General features: G+C 43.4%; 1 protein-coding gene across 1 annotated transcript in view; it reads right to left on the bottom strand.

Moving 5' to 3' along the window:
- LOC123244493 (multidrug and toxin extrusion protein 1-like) overlaps positions 1-19787 on the bottom strand; it is a 61995-nt gene that overhangs the window by 37200 nt on the left and 5008 nt on the right. Inside the window, exons 2-5 of the mRNA XM_044673004.1 lie at positions 8919-9020; positions 7648-7716; positions 3633-3781; positions 2040-2082 (exon numbers count right to left, since the gene is read on the bottom strand). Coding sequence (XP_044528939.1) covers positions 2040-2082; positions 3633-3781; positions 7648-7716; positions 8919-9020 — 363 coding nt within the window. The remainder of the gene's footprint in view (positions 1-2039; positions 2083-3632; positions 3782-7647; positions 7717-8918; positions 9021-19787) is intronic.

Here is a 19787-nt window from a genome sequence, read left to right on the forward strand (position 1 = left end):
GATAAGAGTTAAAAATTTTTCATTTCACAAATACAGGATGCAGGTGTCAAGGATGGGGAGCATTTATCATTTATTAAAAAAAAAAAAGGATCTGGAGATTTCCAAGAACAATGGGTTCCGTAAGAGCCTGCAGCATGATGAACTGGCAACAAACAAACAACAAAACTAATATGATCTTGGGCTGCATTAAGAGAGAGACAGAGCTTCCCCAAATAAGGAAGCCTGAAGGCACTCTGCCCTAATCAGACCACATCTAGATGGCTCTGTTTAGCTCTGGGAGCAACAGTTGAAGAAGAACTCTGAGAAATAGGAGAGTGTCCAGAAAGGTGTGTTGCAGGAAGCCCGTGAAAAGGAAATGGGGATGTTTAGTCTGGAGAGGAGGGTGACATTCTAGCCATCTTTGTGTTATCTAAAGAGCTCCGAGGTGGGAAAGGGATCAGATTTGTTCTTTTTGGCCTCCTGGGGAAGAACTAAGGACTGATGTCAGGGAAAGCTCTCCCAGAGTGGATTCCCCCTTGTAGGAGGCCTTCAAGTCATCAGTCAATCAATGAGCATGAATTAAGGGATTACTATGCACCCCATCATTGGTTGGCCCCATTGGCTGCTATGCTAAAGTGGGGATTTTTTTTTCCAGTATAGGCTGAACAAGATGGTCCCTGAGTTTTTCCTTCCACCTCTCAATGACCATGATTCATTTCCTCCCATTTCTCCTGTTCTGTATTTCTATGAGCACCATGAAGTTTGGCTTGTCAGATGTGGAAGAAGTGGAAAGTCCAGCCCTAAGAAACCATATCGTCCAACCTCCCCATTTTATAAGTGGGGAAACTGAGGCCAAGAAAGGGAAAAAGACTTGACTTGGGTCACAAAGACTGTAGAGCTAGAATCTGAACCCAGATCCATCCTCCCAGGACCTAAGGGGGTCGGAATTCTAGGCGAGTGGAACTTCCTCATCCTATGGCAACCAAAATGCTCATTTCCCTTCCCTGTGACACTGGATGGCCGCCTGCCAAGCTGAAAGCTCCACTTCCCGATCTCTCAGTTTCATCTAGTTTAGCCCCATCCAGGGCAGGCGCTAGCTCATAACTCATAATTCGAGAGAGCCTAAATTGGGGGGGCAACCAGATGTGAGCACTTTTGGGGGGGGATGGATTCTATTTTATTTTTTTTCCACAGTTCCATGATTCTTGTCGTCTCCCTCCCTTCCCTTCCTGGAGAAGCAATTCCACTGGTTTACACATATATCATCGAGGCGAACACTATGGGAATGGACAGAAGTTACAAATTAGGACGTGATTGATTGTCCTCTTGTCTAGACTTAGGTGCTTGATGGAGAAAAATGTTAACTTAAAATTCTGTTCCAGCGGCATCTAGGTGGCTCAGTTAAGAGATAGCCAAGTTCAGAGACATGAAGTCCTGAGTTCAAATCTGGCCTCAGGCACTTCCTAGTGTGGATTTTAAAATGAATGTTCATTAACTAAATATTATATTTTTTATAAAGTTTTATGGATAATAAACTAACATAAAACACTAATTAAAAGATACTAACCAGTCGGCTCCCAAGAGCAAAAGAGGAAGAAGGAGGAGTTATAGCCAACTATAAAACAATAACGTGACTACGCAAATGTGGAGGCGCAGGAGAGATTAAAGGGAATTTGGGGAAATACTAAGAGACTTACAGGGGATGCAGTTCAAGGTTCAAAATCTCCATTTATACATTAGCTGTGTGACCCTGGGCAAGTCACTTAACTCCTCTGCCTAACCCTTACTTAATATCAATCCTAAGAAAGTAAGGGATTAAAAAAAATAAATCATACTTTATGGTGGAGCTTAAAGGATTTTCCAATGTGATTTTGGCCATTCTCTTTAGAACATAACCCCGAGTTAAGATGCGCCTTGTTGGGTAAATGCCCCCCTGACCCAGTGAACCTTGTCCCTGGGATGCCCGCAGTGTTCACTTCTCTTGGGACTCAAACCTTTATCTTCATTATTCTGTACCGAAACACCCCACAAAACGAGCCCTTTGGTCCCTGGGAACTTACAGGAAGAGCAGGGATGAAGATCAGGACGTAGGTCTGGGTAAGCCTAAATAATCAAAGCAAAAGAAAAGAGAGAAGCGTCATTGGTGCCCCCCACTTTAAGGAGAAAGAAACAAGGGTCTGGGCTAGCAGGCAATTGGCTGTGCCTGGCTCCGGCTCTCAGGCTGGCCCTGGGCTCAAGCATTTAAATGTGACCAGCCTGCTTACGCACAGGGAGATTATTATAATCCCCACATTCCAAAGCCAGCTTGTCACCTCAAAGTCCAATTACTTCCTCATTTGGGGGGGGGGACCTTAGTTTCAGGACAAAAGGTTTTCTTAAGTTCTTATCGGCTTGGTTTAGGCTCTCCCCCCTCACAGGCCTCTATTCTGGTGGAATTTCTCCAAAGGAGTTTTAGGGCTGAAATTCTAAACTCTTTGCATCTAGAGTCAGAAACAAGTTTCAGCCCAGAAGCAGCAAACCAATGGCCAGGATGCTTCTAGGGGGCAGGTAGTGGGCATGAGAGGAAATGAAAGGTCTGTACCACTAGCCAAAAACAGAGAGAGAGAGAGAGAGACAGACAGACAGACAGACAGACAGACAGACAGAGACAGACAGAGACAGAGAGAGAGAGACAGAGAGAGAGAGAGAGAGAGACAGAGAGAGAGAGAGAGACAGAGAGAGAGAGAGAGACAGAGAGAGAGAGAGAGACAGAGAGAGAGAGAGCGCGCACAAAGGGAGCCTCTGATTTACCACCCAACGTTTCACTCTGTCCACTGACTGTTTAAAATTTTTTTTTCCTTTTTCCTAGCTGTGTGACCCTGGGCAAGTCACTTAACCTCCATTGCCTAGCCCTTATTACTCTTCTGCCTTGGAACCAATTCATAGAATTGATTTTAAGGTGGAAGGTAAGGTTTAAATTTTTTTTTTCTTTATATTATTCTAATAACAAATTTACACCTTTTCCCATGGTTACACAATTCATGTTGTCTCCCTTCCCTCTTCCCTCCCCCTTCCTGGAGCTGATAAGCAATTCTATTGACCCCCACCTTTTTTTTTTAACTCTTATCTTCCTTCTTGGAATCAATACTGTGTATTGGCTCCAAGGCAGAAGGGCTAGCAGTAAGGGGGTTAAGTGGCTTGTCCAGGGTCACTCAGTTAGGAAGTGTCTGAGGCAAGATTTGAACCCTCAGGACCTCCTGTCTCTAGTTCTGGCTCTCTGCCCCCCTCCCCTCCTTTTTCTGGGCCCTGAATCTCTTTAAAGTAAGTATAGACGAGTAATTATTAGTAGAAGTAACAATAATAATAGCTATAACTATTATACGCCACTCTAGGATTTGCAAAGTGCTTATCTCATCTGATCTTTAAAATAACCCTGGGAGAGAAGTGCTGTCATTAATCCCATTGGACAGATGAGGACACTGAGGAAACTAATAATCATTAGTAAAAGTAGCAATAATAATAATAATAATAGCTTTACTATTATATAGCATTCTAAGATATGCAAAGCACTTCATATATTTTATCTCATTTGTTCCTCACAACAGCCCTGGGAGGCATATCCTGTCATTATTCCCATTGGACAGATAGGGACACTGAGGCAGAAAGAGGCTCACCTGGACACATCTGGATCCTGCCTAAAAAGAAGTAGGATCTGCTCCGTGTTAATGAAGACCGCCCAGCAGGGGAAACAGCAGAGGAGAAGCATGAGGATTCCTCTTTGAACGATGACCCCAACATACTTCAGGTTGCGGCTGCCATAAGTCTGAGAGGTCCACAGGAGGCAGAGAGAGCCATTAGTTTGGAGGGTATCAAACAAACTTTCCTATTTACTATGTGCCTAGCACTGTGCTAGCCTCTGGGCATAAAAAGACAACAGGAAACATTCCACTGGGGACATTTCCCCATTACTTTATTTACTATTGTTATTCAGACATGTCTTATTCATCATGACCCTATTTGGGGTTTTCTTAGCAAAGCTAACTGGTGTGGTTTGCCATTTCCTTCTCCAGCTCATTTTTACAGATGAGGAAACTGAGGCAAACAAAATGAATGGCTTGCCCAGGGTCACACAGCTAGATATAGTAGTGGTTTGCCATTGCCTTCTCCATCTCATTCTTACAGATGAGAAAACTGAGGCAAACAGAGCTAAGTGACTTGTCTGGGATCTTAGACCAGCTTTGAGTCTTCCTGACTCTCTAGAAGCCCAGAAAAACGCTTCTCAGATGGCAGTAGGAAATCAGTGGAGTCTCCCTTTACCTCCCCCATCTACTGGCATCTATTACGTGCTGAGGCACTGGGCAGACAGACAAGAATGTAGCAGTTCCTGCCCTCGAGGAGTTTAAAGTGGCCAGAGAAGGTAGTGATGGGGAGATGCAGCGGAGGGAAGTGGGGCAGCCAATGGACCCTCCCTTTCTAGCAGCAATGACATTCTAATATACTGTATTATGTGGCTAATACAATGCCTCACAGTGTGTATATATATATACGGGTGTGCAATTAGTTCTGCTTTGGTTACTGAGCCAAGAGCAAGAAGCAGGAGGAGGGGATGACAAGGAACCTGGGTCACTTCAGGGCAAACTGTGACAGGGAGGCTGCATCTGGGTTTCCAGAAAAATAAACATGGAAGGCGACAGGAGATGGGAGAGACATCAGGAAAGTCTTCTTAGAAGAAGCCAGCCTTGAACTGAGTCTGGAAAGAAGCTAAGATCCTGACAGGTGGAAGTGAAAGGCATCACTGGCATCTGAAACAACTTGGACAAAGTCACTGAGGTAGGAAACAGGGAATGAAATTTCTCTGAAGTAAGGCACTTTCTGTTTTCCTCTCCTCACCCTACCTTCCCCTAGAGCAGTGGTTCCCAAACTTTTTTGGCCTACCGCCCCCTTTCCAGAAAAAATATGACTTAGCCCCCTAGAAATTAATTTTTAAAAATTTTAATAGCAATGAATAGGAAAGATAAATGCACCTGTGGCCATCACTGCTCTCCTGGATCACTGCAGCACCCACCAGGGGGCGGTGGCGCCCACTTTGGGAATCACTACCCTAGAGGTTTAAGGACTTGCCTGGGTCACCCAGCTAGTAAGTAGGTGAGGTAGGATCTGAACTTGGGTCTCCCTGACTCCATCCATGTAACTTTTCACAAGCAAACCTGGATCATTTTAGTTTTGCAAAAACTGGGCCAAGTCAATCTAAGTGATGGGTGTTTTGGCAACAGAATTCTATCCTGGCATGTACACGTCAGGTTCCTTAATCTCTCTCCATTTCCCTTTCTTCCTGGGTAAAATAACAAGGTTGGAGTCGATAGTCTTCAAGTCTTTATTCAGTTCATAATCTGCGATCCCACGGCAAGCATCATGCAGAAGAAAGGACACATTTGGAATCGGAGATCCTGAGTTCAAATCGGGGTCCTGCCTACTTATTTCCCAGGTGACCGTGGGTCAGTCACTTTGATCCCCTTTGCCCCTATCTGTTCACTGAGGGTTGAACTAAGTGACTTCTGAGTTCCTTTCCAGCTCAGGAACTCGAATCCTGAGGGCAGTCCTATGATCATCTCTAACAAAGAAAGCCTGGCTCAGGGGCAAATAAACAAGCAGGATATTTCCTATCGGCCAAACACAAAGGAATTCATTCAGTCCTGAAATCTAGAATTTAAGTTCTTGGAGAAAACAAGACCCAACACAGCTTCCTGGGCTCCTACTGGAAACAGAGGTCAGAGCTGGGCTGGGAGCGCTACAGAGGATGAATTTCTCCAAGAATACATCCTGGGAAGAGAAAACATAAGTCTGTTTTCCCAGAGACATTTTTTTGAGAAGTCGAGACAAGAGTCCAGAGCAAATAGATGATGCCCTGAGATCCATGGCTAGACAGCTGGGAAAGATCAGCTCCCAGCGGGCGCCCAGGCAGGAGCAGGGGTGGCTCCTGGTTCTCGGGTTAAATTGTGCTCATCTTTGCCCCTGCTTTAGCTTCCTCACCCAAGGAACTGGGGGGGGGGGGAGTCTCCAGCCCTCAGAACAAAGGGAAAAGGACTCTAAGGTAAAGTGAGGAAAGACTATTACTTTAAGGAAGCCTGCAAAACAGGGCAGAAATAACTCAAAGATAGGCACTGGACCTGGGAGTTTAATGGGTTAGGGAACTCCCAGAGGTAGAAACTCCTTTCACTAGTTCAGATGGGCTCCTGCTTTGTGACTTAGAGTCTGGGAAAGAGACCCTAAAGCATAGATTTGGATCCAAGAGCCCTCAGCCAGTGTGGATCAGAGCCAGAATTTAAACCTGGCCTCAGGGCAGCTAAATGGCACAGAGAAGAGAGTGCTGGGAAACGATGTCAGGAAGCTTCAACTTCCTGAGTTCAAATTTGGCTTCAGACACTTACCAGCCTTGTGACCCTGGGCAAATCGCTTCACCCTATTTGCCTCAGTTTCCTTGTCTGGAAAATGAGCTGGAGAGAAAAATGGCAAACCACTCCAGCATCTTTGCCAAGAAAACCCCGAACCCTGCTTGCCTCAGTCTCCTCATTTGTCAANAGCATCTTTGCCAAGAAAACCCCGAACCCTGCTTGCCTCAGTCTCCTCATTTGTCAAATGAGCTGAAGAAAATGGCAAATGAGTCGAGTATCTTTGCCAAAGAAAACTCCAAAGGGGGTCATGAAGAATGGGACACAACTGAAATACTGAACAACAATAAGGTCCCTTCTAGGCTGGATGTCTTGTGACTTAGTCCTAAATGTGACACTTGACTGCCTATGTGCCTTTGCTTGGCATCATCTCTCACTGAGCCTCATGCTCAAGAGGGCATCCAAGGTTTCTTTCTAGTTCTAACATTCCATAATTCCATCAACTCCTCAAGCCTCAATCCTGGGTCTCAAGGCCCACGGCCATAAAGTTGAGCTCAGGTCAGGTCCCTGCATGAGGCACCTGACCCCCCCCCCCTATCTTTTCTCTCAGTGTAATTGGTTCTCTCTCATCCCCTGCTCAGTGATGCTGTGGTAGAACCAAAGAGACTTCTGAGGCTATCAAGTCCAATTCCCTCGTTTTACAGATGAGGAAAATTGAGGCTCAACATCATACAAGGAAGAGCAAAGATCTTCATAGATGGAGAGCCAGAGAGACCCTTCAAAGCCATCTCTAATCCAACCTTATTTTACAGATGTGGAAACTGAGGTCCAGGGAGGTGAAGGGATTTATCCAAAGGCACAACAGCAGGAAGTATCAGAGGTTGAATTTGGACCGAAGTCTTCTGTCTTTCTCCTCTTTACCTCTCTTACTTGTTCCTCTTAAGAAGTAGAGTCAGAAGGGGCAGCTGGGTAGCTCAATGGACTGAGAGCCAGGCCAAGAGACGAGAGCTCCAGGGTTAAAATCTAGCCACAGATACTTCCTAGCTGTGTGACCCTGGGCAAGTCACTTAACCCCCATTGCCTAGCCCTTACTGCTCTTCTGCCTTGGAACCAATACACAGTATTGATTCTAAGGCAGAAAGCAGAGTTTAAAAAAAAAAAAAAGAGCAAGACCATGGCCTGTCTTTGGCAACAATGGTCTTGTCTCTGTCTCTACAGCCTTCCTAGAATCTCTTGCTATGATGCTCATTTTACTGTTCTCTAGGTGAGGGCCAACCCCAGATCCTGACAGCCTCCTTACCTGGGAGATGAGTGTATCACAGGCTGAAGCCAAGCCAAATCCAACTGAAATGCCAGTGACATTTATAACCTAGATGTAAAGTCATGGAGAGAAAGCAAAATGGCAGCCATCAACCCAAAGACAAGAAGCCACAACCCTTTCCTTCTTCAATGCGTGTGAGAATTCTGCCCTTGTCAATCAGCTCAAGACCCGCTAGAGGAGCCTCGTTATTGGGTCCTGGAAGGATCCAAGTGGTGTGGTAGATAGATCTGGAGTTGGGAAGGCTTGAGTTCAAACCCAGCTTCAGGTACTAGCTCCTGGGCAAGTCATTTTACCTGTTTGTCTCAGTTTCCTCGTCCGTAAAGTGAGGAAAACAATAGCCCCTACCTCCTAGGACTATTATGAGGATAAAAAGAGGGACTACATACAACACATCTGTTAACCTTAAAGTACTAGGTAAAGGCTAGCTATTCTTACACTGGAACTCAAGACCAGTCCAGCCTGGGGCTTCTCCTTTTGACCTGCTTGCTAGAGTCTCGCCTCCTCACTTTGTATGCATTTTGTTTTGATTGTATATTTTGTTTTTATTTATATTTGTGTATATATACACATGATATATATTTTAAAGCCTTACCTTCTGTCTTAGACTTCCAAGGTAGAAGAGCAATATAGGCTATGCCATGGGGGTCAAGTGACTTGCCCAAGGTCACACAGTTCAGAAGTGTCTGAGGTCACATTTGAATATAAGACATCCATTCTCCAGGCCTGGCATTCTAACCACTGAGCAACCCAGCTGCCCCCAGTATATTGTAGTTTACTACCCACGTACATGTTATGTCCCCCTTAGAATGTAAATTCTATGAGGGCAAAAGCTCTCTTTCTTTTTCTCCCTCTTTCTTTTCTTTCCTTCCTTCTCTCTTTCATTCTTTTTCTTTCCTTCCTTTCTTCCTTCTTCCTTTCCTTTAAATCTCCAGTACCCCAGCACATTGCCTGGCACTTGGGACCTGTGGCTTCTTTTCAGTTCTAGGCTTGGGGGGAGGTGAGGAGGAATGGGTATGAAATGGAATTTTGCTGATTTCTCCTCCCTACCTTTAAGCCTGAGTTTATCACCAGGACAAATAGCTAACTAATTCATAGGTCAGACCCACTAATTCGAGATGACAGCTCCTGCTTCCCAGCTGAGTAATCTTCCCATTTTGGCGACCAAGAAGCACAGCGACCTCGGATTAGTTACAGGTTGACTGCCATAAACCCAACTTTACTGAGTAGCACACTGAGAAGGTAATACATACAGCAATTGCAAGGGTGACAGCATCGAGCTCCAGCTTTCCCAAGTGGCCACAGAACACTGAACTTATGAAACTGATTAGAAACATCATCAGCTGAGCCAAAAACTAGGGGAAAAAAAGACAAAAAAAAAATAATGTGAGCCTGTGCCAGCCTGCTAGAATGTCCAAAGAGGGTAAATAAGGCTCATGCCATGGTAACAACAGCCTTCCAGCTCCATCTTCATCTCCCTCTCCCATCCAGCCCAATCCAAAGAGCATTTATTTTTTACTTTAAAAGTTTATTTAATTTATTAATTTAAAATATTGTACCATGGTTACATGATTCATATTCTTTCCCTCCCCCCCACCCCATCCCTCTCCCATAGCTGACGCGCAATTCCACTGGGTTTTACAAGTGTCATTGATCAAGACCATATTATTGATAGTTGTACTGGGGTGGTCATTAAAAGTCTACATCCCCAATCATATCCCCATCAATCCATGTGACCAAGTTGTTTTTCCTCTGTGTTTTTACTCCCACAGTTCTTTCTCTGGATGTGGACAGCATTCTTTCTCATAAGTCCCTCAGAATTGTCCTGGGTCATTGCATTGCTGCTAGTACAGAAGTCCATTATGTTCAATTGTACCATAATGTATCAGTCTCTGTGTACAATGTTCTCCTGATTCTGTTCCTTTCAGTCTGCATCAATTCCTGGAGGTTGTTCCAGTTCACATGGAATCCCTCCAGTTCATTATTCCTTTGAGCACAATAGTATTCCATCACCAATAGATACCACAATTTGTTCAGCCATTCCCCAATCAAAGGGCATCCTCTCATTTTCCAATTTTTTCCACTACAAAGAGCGCAGCTATAAATATTTTTGTACGAGTCTTCTAAAGAGCATTTATTAAGGGCCTACTGTGTGACAAGACAGTAAGTTAGGCACTGGTGATATAAACCAAATAGAGAGGAAAAAAAAACAAATAGGCCTGCCCTCAGGAAGCTTACATTCTACATTCTCCGAAATGCCCATAGATACCTTCGGAGTAAGAAATCTCACTGCCAGTCTCTGCTTGCTACTTGGTGACAGCCTGAGCTGAGAATAAGGCTGCATGGTAAAGAGGTGGAAATGATAAAGTATAAAAGAGAAGTATATATAGTAGGTGCTTAATAAATGTTTACTGATTACTTATCAATATATCTTATAAATAAATGTGCTTATTATCATCATTAGTAAAATTATTATTAAAATTATTTATTAAATGCATGAAATGATTGATTAATACATTAATAAATATTTACTTATGTATTAAAAAACCCTTACCTTCCTTCTTAGTATCAATTCTAAGATAGAAGAGCAGCAAGGGCTAAGAAGTTGGGGCTTAGTGAAGTTAAGTGACTTACTCAGGGTCATACAGCTAGGAATAAATATTTATTGATTGATTATGTAGAGGATAGCCCTGGGAGATAAAGCCAGGAGAGTTGGGTGAAGTCAGATTGCCGAGGACCTTTAAGAAATCTGCATTTTCTGTTTCTAGGTAAAAGGAAGGGTCCATCAGAGCTAACTCCAGGAGTCATTGGATCATAGTGAGGAGAATACAAAGAAGCACTCTAGGAACCAGCTATAATATTCCAGAATATAATATAATATAATATGATATGATATAATATAATAACATAGCATAATATAGCATGGCATAATATAGCATAATATAATATAATATAGAATAATGATATGATATGGTAATATAATATAATATAGCATGACATAATATAGTATGACACAATATAGCATGACATAATGTAATATAGCATAATATAATGTAATATAACATAACATAACATAATGTAATATAATATACTATAATATACTATACTTCAATACAATACAATATGTAGTATCATATCATATCAAATAATGGTCCAGGTCCCTCTTCTCTGGGACCAATTTGGTAGCCAGGGATTACACAGCTTTCAATTTTGACATTATTCTTTGTTCTTTCTAATTACCCTCTTGTGGTCATTGAATCTATTGTTTTCCTGGGTCTGCTACCTTCCTTCCGTACTGTTCCATAGAATTCTTTGCCAAGGGAGCTCTCTGTCACCAATATGGCCTTTGTTTTTTGCTTGCTTGTTTTTCTGAACACAGCATGACTTCACGGTAGGTTAGGCTGCCTTTCTTGGATACGAGCGATTGCTGTCCCATGATTCCTAATGGAGAACAGAGGCAACAACCTGGCCAACAGCAACCCCAATGAAAGTGGAAACAAGAGAACCCAAATGGAAGGGTGTAGACTACCTACAGCTACAAGATATTCTTGCGTGGATTTGAGCACCTGAAAGGCAAACCAGGAACTGGAGGAATACAGGTGGAAAAGTTAAAGATTAAGGTAGGAAGGACATAAAGAGAGAAAATAGACACAGAGACACAGGAGTCATCAGCATCACATTCAGCCTGTCAGCTCCTTAGATGGTCAGAGTTCAGAGGTTCTGGAGTGACTGAGCAGAATTACCTTTATTAAGGAAAATAGGAATGGGGGATATGGGATGTCAATCAAACAGTTGTCATGGCAGAAATATTAGCAACAAATTGGTAATCAACAACAAGATAAAAGAGATGGATCCTAAGACAATGGAATAGCCAATGCCCAGACCAGAAGTTCATTTGAAGGTCCTTCTTCCTTCTGCACACTGGCACCATCTCATTCAGATGCTGAGTGTAGGTCTTTTGCATTACAAAGAAGCTAGTGAATTTGCTTGCCCATCTTCCAGCCTGGAGACAGTGGGAGAGGTTTGAGTTCCACAAAATTTGAGCCCCAATCAAATTTAAGGATTCAGAAATCAATCATGTGAAATATTAGAAATATATCCATAAATCTGGTCCATGAGCACTTTGCTCATTAGAGTCAGCTTTTGAATATGTCTTTAATACTCTCATGAGTCATTATACCTGAAATCCTACAAAGGGGATGTGGAAAAATGGGGACACCAATATGTGTTGGTGGAACTGGGAATTTATCCAGGCATTTTGGAGAACAATCTGGAGTTGTGCCCAAAGAGTTATAAAACTTTGTATACCTCTTGACTTGGCAATACCACTATTAGGTTTGTTTCCTAAGGTAATCAGGGGAAAAGACTATGTTTAAAAGTATTTATAGCAGCTCTCTTTGTAGTAGCAAAGAACTGGAAGCCGAGGAAACGCCCATCAATGGGGGAATGGCTAAATAAGTTGAAACATATGATTGTGATGAAATACTTAATGAACANGAGACAGAGAGAGAGAGAGAGAGAGAGAGAGAGGGGAAGAGAGAGGGAACGTGAGGACATGAGGGGGCTAATCTGTTTATTAAGGATAGTTGCACAAGGTGGGGTGGCAGGGTGTCCATCACCCATTCGGTACATCAAAAGTTTTAACAGGTTTTAACAAAGTTTTAACAAAGCCAAAGGGATGGATGATAACACAGTAGGTCGCCAGGTGTCCGGGGCAGGACTCTTCTACTTTCCGGGAAGCTGGCACCAGTCTTATCTCAGGAATGCATCCCAAAGAACCCTAAAACTTGTCTGTCAGCTTACACACAAGAGATAACAGCAGAGGTTTGGCATTTAAGATCAACAAAATTTAACTCCGATCCAGATTTAAGGATTCAGGAATCAATCGTGTGAAATATTAGCAACATATCCCTAAGTCTGTTCCATGAGCACTTTGCTCATTAGGATCAGCTTTTGAATACATCTTTAATACCTTCATGATTCGTTATAACTGAAACCCTCCAAAGGGTGTTCTGGTAGATGGACGCCAGTGGGTTGTACACCTTTTATTTATTTTGTTAATTTTCAAATGAAATAGTGCTTTCAAGTTTGCAAAGCTCCTGATATACGTTACCTTATTTGATCCTTACAACAACTTTGGATGGTAGATGGTATTTAAATTTAAATTAAATTTAATTAAATTTAGTTAAAATTTAATTAAAATTGAAATAAAATTTAAATCTTCTTAGGGTTTTGGTTTTAAAAGATGACTCTATTACAAAAATGAATAATATGGAAATAGGTATCAAGTGATAATACATGTATAACTCAGTGGAATTGCCTGTCAGTTCCAAGAGTGGGGCGGGAAGAGGGGAGGGAGAGAAAATGAATTGTGTAAACATGGAAAAATGTCTAAAAATTAAATTAAAAAATTTTAAATTTACCTGTGTGACCCTGGGCAAGTCACTTAACCCCCATTGCCTAGCCCTGTAACAAATAAAATTAATATAGAAGGACATGTAAAGATATTAGGGTTTTAAAAAAAGAGTAAAAAAATCTTTAAAAAAAATTTAAATTTACTACCTTCATTTCCTAATAAATCCTTTGAGGTTTGCAAACATTATCTCATTTGATCCTCACAACAACCCTGGAAGGTAGGTAGGTACTATTATTATCCTCATTTTACAGTTGAAGAAACTGAGGTAAATAGCGATTTAAGTGACTATCTTAGGATCACACAGTTAGTGTCTGATGCTGAATTTGAACCCAAGTCTTCCTTCCCACTTCTCTATCCACTGTGCCTCTAATCTATTCATCAGAATTGTCAGGAGGATCAAAATGAGGTCCCATCTGTGTAAATATGTTGGTTTTTTTTTTAGTTAAAAAAATTGTTTTAAAGTAAGACATTTAGTCAATTACACATAGAACCAATTTTTGACAATTGTTTTCTGCCATTTTGCAACCTTCCCTCTCTCCCTTTCCCCCACCCCCAGAGGCAGTAATCAGTCTGATATAGATTATATCAGTGCTTTCATCCAATATACATTTTGTGGATGTGTTTGGACATGGAACATTACACGATTATAGGGGATTATGACAATAAATGTACACACCTCATCTCACTGAGCACAACCCTCTGAAGTAGTCACTACAGACACTCATCCCCATTTTACAGATGAGAAAATTAAGGCTCAGAAAAGTTAAGCTATTTGCTCAGGGTCACATCAGCCAGAGGTGAAATTTGAACTCACAGCCAGACCTGGGTCCTCTCTCCTATTCTCTCTATAACTAGGGAGGAGTCTGGATGGAGTCAGGAAGGCCAGGGTGTGCCACTTATCTCTGGGACCTTGGGGCTTTCATCTCTTATAGCCTCAGTTTCCTGGAAAATAAGAGAACTCTAACACTATAATTCCAGGATTATATCTGGAGCCAGCTCTGTCCTCTGGCAATGATTTGGGGGAAAGGTCCCAAAGGGCGTGTCCTGGGCTGCCATGGGCTTACCAGGAAGTTCTTGGCAAGGGCCAGAAAGGTGGGGTGCTACTGGCACCGTCATCTCCCCGAAGATTACCCCAGAGGCCAACTTAACTGACTGAAATAGGAATGAAAGGGCCAGCCTGGTACCTTACTCTGTCTGGGTCTCAGTTTCCTCCCTTGTAAAATGAGGGCGCTGGACTAGTTCTTTTAGGATCCTCGTATACAAGAAACAAGTAAGTTAAACATTAACCCCTGCCTAAATCCTGCAAGCAATTCCTTCCACGAGTTTCCAATCTGCCTGTTAGAGAATTAGACTCATTAGCATGTAGGTACATTAATATGGCACCACTAACGAGTAATAAAACCAAGAGACAGCCAACCTGGACCGCAGATAATCCCCGGAGAGCATTTATTGCCAGTGACTCTGTAGACCCAACCGTCACGGCCAGGGCAACACCAGGCGCCATCTTTTGGAGTCATTATGGCCAAAGGTAGGAGGCGGCGTCCAGCCTAGCCTCCATGGGGTCCAAGGGCTACTGGGAGTTTGGGGACGCACAGAGGGACGAGCCACATAGACCGACTCTTTGCTTGCTTTGGAAGCTTCACCCCAGGCTCTCCAATGGTTGGTATCCTACTCCAGTGCCTGAGGCACTGAGACGCAGAGAAAGAAAACTGGCCACTGGCCACCAGCCATTGAGCCAGGACCCTCTGAATGACTGGCTGGTCAAGCCATGCGGCAGATGGGATGCCATCCACCGTTCCAGGGATGGTGTCTTCCTTTCACTGGCTCTCAGACAACATCAGAAGAGATGCCTGGGAGGTCCCTTCGGTCTCTGTAGCCACGGTCCTAGAATCCCATGAACCAGTGGCAGTTAGGTAGGATGGTGCCTAGAGTTGTGAGGACCTGAGTTCAAATGTGACTTCAGACACTTCCTAGCTGGGTGACCCTGGGCAAGTCACTTACCTCCCATTGCCTAGCCCTCACCCTTCTGTCTTAGAATTGTTACTAAGATAGAAAGTCAGGGTTTAAAAAAAAAAATCCCATGAATCAGACCACATTTCTGCATGCCATGTTTGTGGCTTTGTCCTTTAATGAGGCAATGACAGAAGTACAATGGAAATGGCCCAACACAGGAAGTCAGAGGACATGGGTTCAAATCTGTGGCCTCACTTTCCATGTCTGGAAAAAGGGGAAATAAAACCATCTCCCTCACAGGCATTCCCATGACTCCAATGAGTCGGTAAACAAACTGCAAACTTTCAAATACTTTATCAGGCGGCTGCTGTTTTTGCCTAAGGTCACACAGATAAATAGTAGCAATGCAAGTTTTGATGGGGCAGGTAGGTAATAAAGTGGCTAGAGAACTGGCCTTAGCATCAGGAAGACTCATCTCTGTGAGTTCAAATCTAGCCTCAGGAACTTATTAGCTGAGAAAGTCATATAACCCTGTTTGCCTCAGTTTCCTCATCTGTCAAATGAGCTGGAGAAGGAAATGGCAAATCCTCTAGTGTCTTAGCTGTGTGGCCCTGAGAAAATAATAATCCTGCTTGCCTCGGTTTCCTCATCTGTCAAATGAGCTGAAGAAGGAAATGGCTAACCACTCCAGTGTTTTTGGCAAGAAAACTCTTTTGGTCTCAGTTTCCTCATCTGTCAAATAAGCAGGAGAAGGAAATGGCAAATCCCTCTAGCGTCTTAGCTGTGTGACCCTGAGAAAATAACAATCCTATTTGCCTCAGTTTCCTCATCTGTCAAATGAGCTGGAGAAGGAAATGGCAAATCCCTCTAGTGTCTTTGCCAAGAAAACCCCAAATGGACTCACGGAAGAGTCAGTCACAATTGAAATGACTGAACAACAACAACAAAGGAACTGATCCAACTCCAAATCCTGGGCTCCTTCCTCCAGAGTGTGTTGCTTGGCTGAAATGATGACCCATAGGCAGAGAATGAACATGTTCTAAGCTTCATGCTCCAGCCAAGTGAGACAAGAAATCTCTGCCTTTTTTTTTTTTTTTTTTGCTTGTATTTGTATTCCTGTAACTTAGCCCAGTGCCTGGGATTATACTAAGTGTTTAATAAATGTCTGTTGATTTAACTTCAACAAATAGTCCCAAAACAAGTACCCTTTGAGGGGTTCTCGAGAAGCCTTTGCTCCACGACAAATTCTCTCCTTTAGCTGCCCGAAATGTGCCATCATTAGTCGGCCACGTCAATTTAGAGCTGGGCAGGACTTTGGGGTTCACAGAAGAGTTGGAAGGGATCTTGGCGGCTGGCTAGATCAAGCCGTACCTGAACATGCATCTCCATTACGATATACCCAACTAGACGTCATTCAGCGGGGTTTGAAGACTTCCCGTGAGAGGAGGCCACCCGTGAGGGGCCAAAGGAGGCAGTGTATGTTGGGAAAGTCACGCCACTATCTCCCCATGGACTGCCATCATGCCTTGGTTCTGAGGCCCTGAGCCCAAGAACCTCAGGAATATCAGACAGACCTGCTTCCTGCCCAGCCTCCACATTCATCATGAAGGGGGAAATCATTGTGTGTGTGGACAAGGGGTCAGCCGTCCTCACCAGCAACCGCAGCAGGGCACTCTGAGGGGGACACAGGAGGCAGCATGGGCCATGCAAGTCAAGTCATGAACCCCACCTTGACCACCATCTCCCCTTAGACCCTGATGGAGCCACGGTCCAGGATCCTGAATCCAAGAGCCTCGGAAATAGCCATGCTTTCAGCTCATGCCCTCACGCAACAGCCTGTGTTCAAGCCCTGCTACCTCTGCAGGAATTGTAGCCACAGCTCTTGAAGACCCACAAAAGAAGGTGCTTCTCACCAAAGTCCTTGACCCCGTCAGATCTTTTACTGCCAGAAATGGACTGGGGGGCAGCTGGATGGTTAAGTGCATTGAGAGCCAGGCCTAGAGATGGGAGGTCCTGGGTTCAAATCTGGCCTCAGACTCTTCCCAGCTGTGTGACCCTGGGCAAGTCACTTGACCCCCATTGCCTAGCCCTTATCACTCTTCTGCCTTGGAGCCAATACAAAGTATTGATTCTAAGACAGAAGGTAAAGGCTTAAAAAAATAAGATAGAAAAAAAGAAATGGATTTAACTTTGTTGTTGTTTAGTCGTTTCAGTCGTATCTGATTCTTCCTGATCCCATTTGGGGTTTGCTTTCATTTTCTTTTATCTTTATTTTATTCCAATAACAAATTTACACATAAAATTTCCAAAGTTGCCATTTGAGGTTTTCTTGGCAAAGATACTGGAGTGGTTTGCCATGTCCTTCTCTAGCTCATTTGACAGATGAGGAAACTGAGGCAAATAGGGCCAAATGATTTGCCCAAGGTCACACATCTAGGAAGTGTCTGAGGTCAGATTCAAATCTCATCTCCAGGCCTGGCTCTCAATCTATTGAACCACTTAGCTGCCCCCTTATTATTTTAATTCTGAGAAAAAGTTAAATATCAATTCTAAGGCAGAAGGGTGGCATGGGCTAGGCAAAAGGGGTTAAGTGACTTGCCCAGGGTCACTCAGCTAGGATGTATCTGAGGCCAGTTTGAACTCAGGAACTCCAGTCTCTAATCCTAACCCTAACCCTAAATTCGTGCTGATTTCTAACCCTAACTCTAACCCTAAACTCTAACCCTAACCCTAAATTCCAACCCTAACTCTAAATTTGCGCTGATTTCTAACCCTAACCCTAACTCTAAACTCTAACCCTAAATTCCAACCCTAGGGGCAGCTGGGTAGCCCAGTGGATTGAGGGTCAAGCCTAGAGATGGGAGGTCCTAGGTTCAAATCCGGCTTCAGACACTTCCCAGCTGTGTGACCCTGGGCAAGTCACTTGACCCCCATTGCCCACCCTTACCACTCTTCCACCTAGGAGCCAATACACAGAAGTTAAGGGCTTAATAATAATAAATAAATAAATAAATTTCAACCCTAACTCTAAATTCTCACTGATTTCTAACCCTAGCCCTAACTCTAAACTCTAACCCTAACCCTAAATTTGCAGCGATTTCTAACCCTAAGTCGGTGGATTTATGTTAAGTGTCTTCTGTCATGGCATGAATAACAGGGAAATGTGTATTTCATGAAAGCACTGGTATAACCTGTCTAAGATTATTTACTGCCTTGGGAAGAGAAAATCTGAGTCCTTAAACTGTCAGGAAATAATTGTCAAGATTTTTTTTCTACAAGTAACTGAAATAATTATTTTAAAAACAAGAGACCCAGAAAATGGAGCCAGGCAGAGACAACCCCTACCGGGGAACAGTAGCCAAGGAAGAGTTTGGTTTGGCGAGTCACAGAGATGGCAAATAAAGCCACAGGGGAGTCATCAGTCATACCTTTTCCAGAATTAGTATCGGTAATGATTTGATTATTCTGCCCAGAGCAGGAGGTAGAGAGCAGAAGGCGGGAAGAGTAGGTGGAAGGCTGGATGGGATGGGAAACAGCCTCATCTGGTGGCCTGAGGCTATCTAAATAGGATCCAGCTCCAGGAGACTGCACTTACTCAGCTATCTGGATGGCTTAGCCTGGATAAATAGCTTTTCACCCATATACTGTGTGCATATATTTTCTCTCCCTCTCCGAGTAGACAGGAGACTCTTAGAGGGCAACAACGATGTTGGGTGCTTCTTTTGGACCTCTTAATGCTTGGAACATCGGGGGCCACAGAGGCACTAAATAGCTGACTGGTTCTTCAGAAAGGCTGCCAGTTTAGTTTGGCAGTAAGATATTCTGCAAGGAAAAGGAGGGGCGAAACCTGAAATGCAATTCAGGTCTCTGCAGACATGTAGCTTTCAGCCTGACTCGCAACCCATCTTAATGCAGAAGTTCTCAATTTTTTTTTTTTTTTTTTTGGTTCTGGCCCCTTTGGGCAGTCTGGCAGGCTTCTCAGAATATAGTTTTATTTGATTGTATAAAATAAAATCCCTTTCTTTTACTGGTCGTGGAATTAAATAATAGGGCAGGAATTCTTGACCTGGGGGCCATGTTTCTAAAAAATAAAAAGGATCTAGTTATGTTGACCAGAAACACAGTCAGATCCTAAGACTGATGTAAGAGGGACAGCTAGGGGGCTCAGTGGATTGTGAGACAGACCCAGAGATGGCAGGTCCTGGGTTCAAATCTAGCCTCAGATTCTTCCTAGCTGGGTGACTTTGGGCAAATCACTTCACCCTCATTGCCTAGTCCTTACTACTGTTCTGCCTTGGAACCAATTCACAGTATTTTTTTTTTTTTAAACTCTCATCTTCCATCTTGGAATCAATACTATGTATTGGTTCCAAGGCAGAAGAGTGGTAAGAGCTAGGTAATGGGGGTCAAGTGACTTGCCCAGGGGTACACAAATCCTCCTGTCTCTAGGCCTAGCTTTCAATCCTCTGAGCCACCCAGCTGCCCCCCAATTCACAGTACTGATTCTAAGATGGAAAGTAAAGGTTGTATTTTTTTTTAAAGATTATCATAAGGAGTTTTCTCACAATTGTCATCTCAAGCAGCCCATAGGATTTATCTGAAAACTGGCCCTATACTGATCAATCAGTTATAATTTCCGGGTTCCTTTGACTGTTTACAGATACTTGGGGAGGAGTGAGACGCTGCCCTTTCTGAATTTAAGGAATTGTTCCTGTTCCCTTCCCCCTCTTAACTTGGAATTTCCCTAATCTTT

This window comes from Gracilinanus agilis, chromosome 4 (genome assembly GCF_016433145.1).
Source record: "Gracilinanus agilis isolate LMUSP501 chromosome 4, AgileGrace, whole genome shotgun sequence".
NCBI classification, from domain to species: domain Eukaryota; kingdom Metazoa; phylum Chordata; class Mammalia; order Didelphimorphia; family Didelphidae; genus Gracilinanus; species Gracilinanus agilis.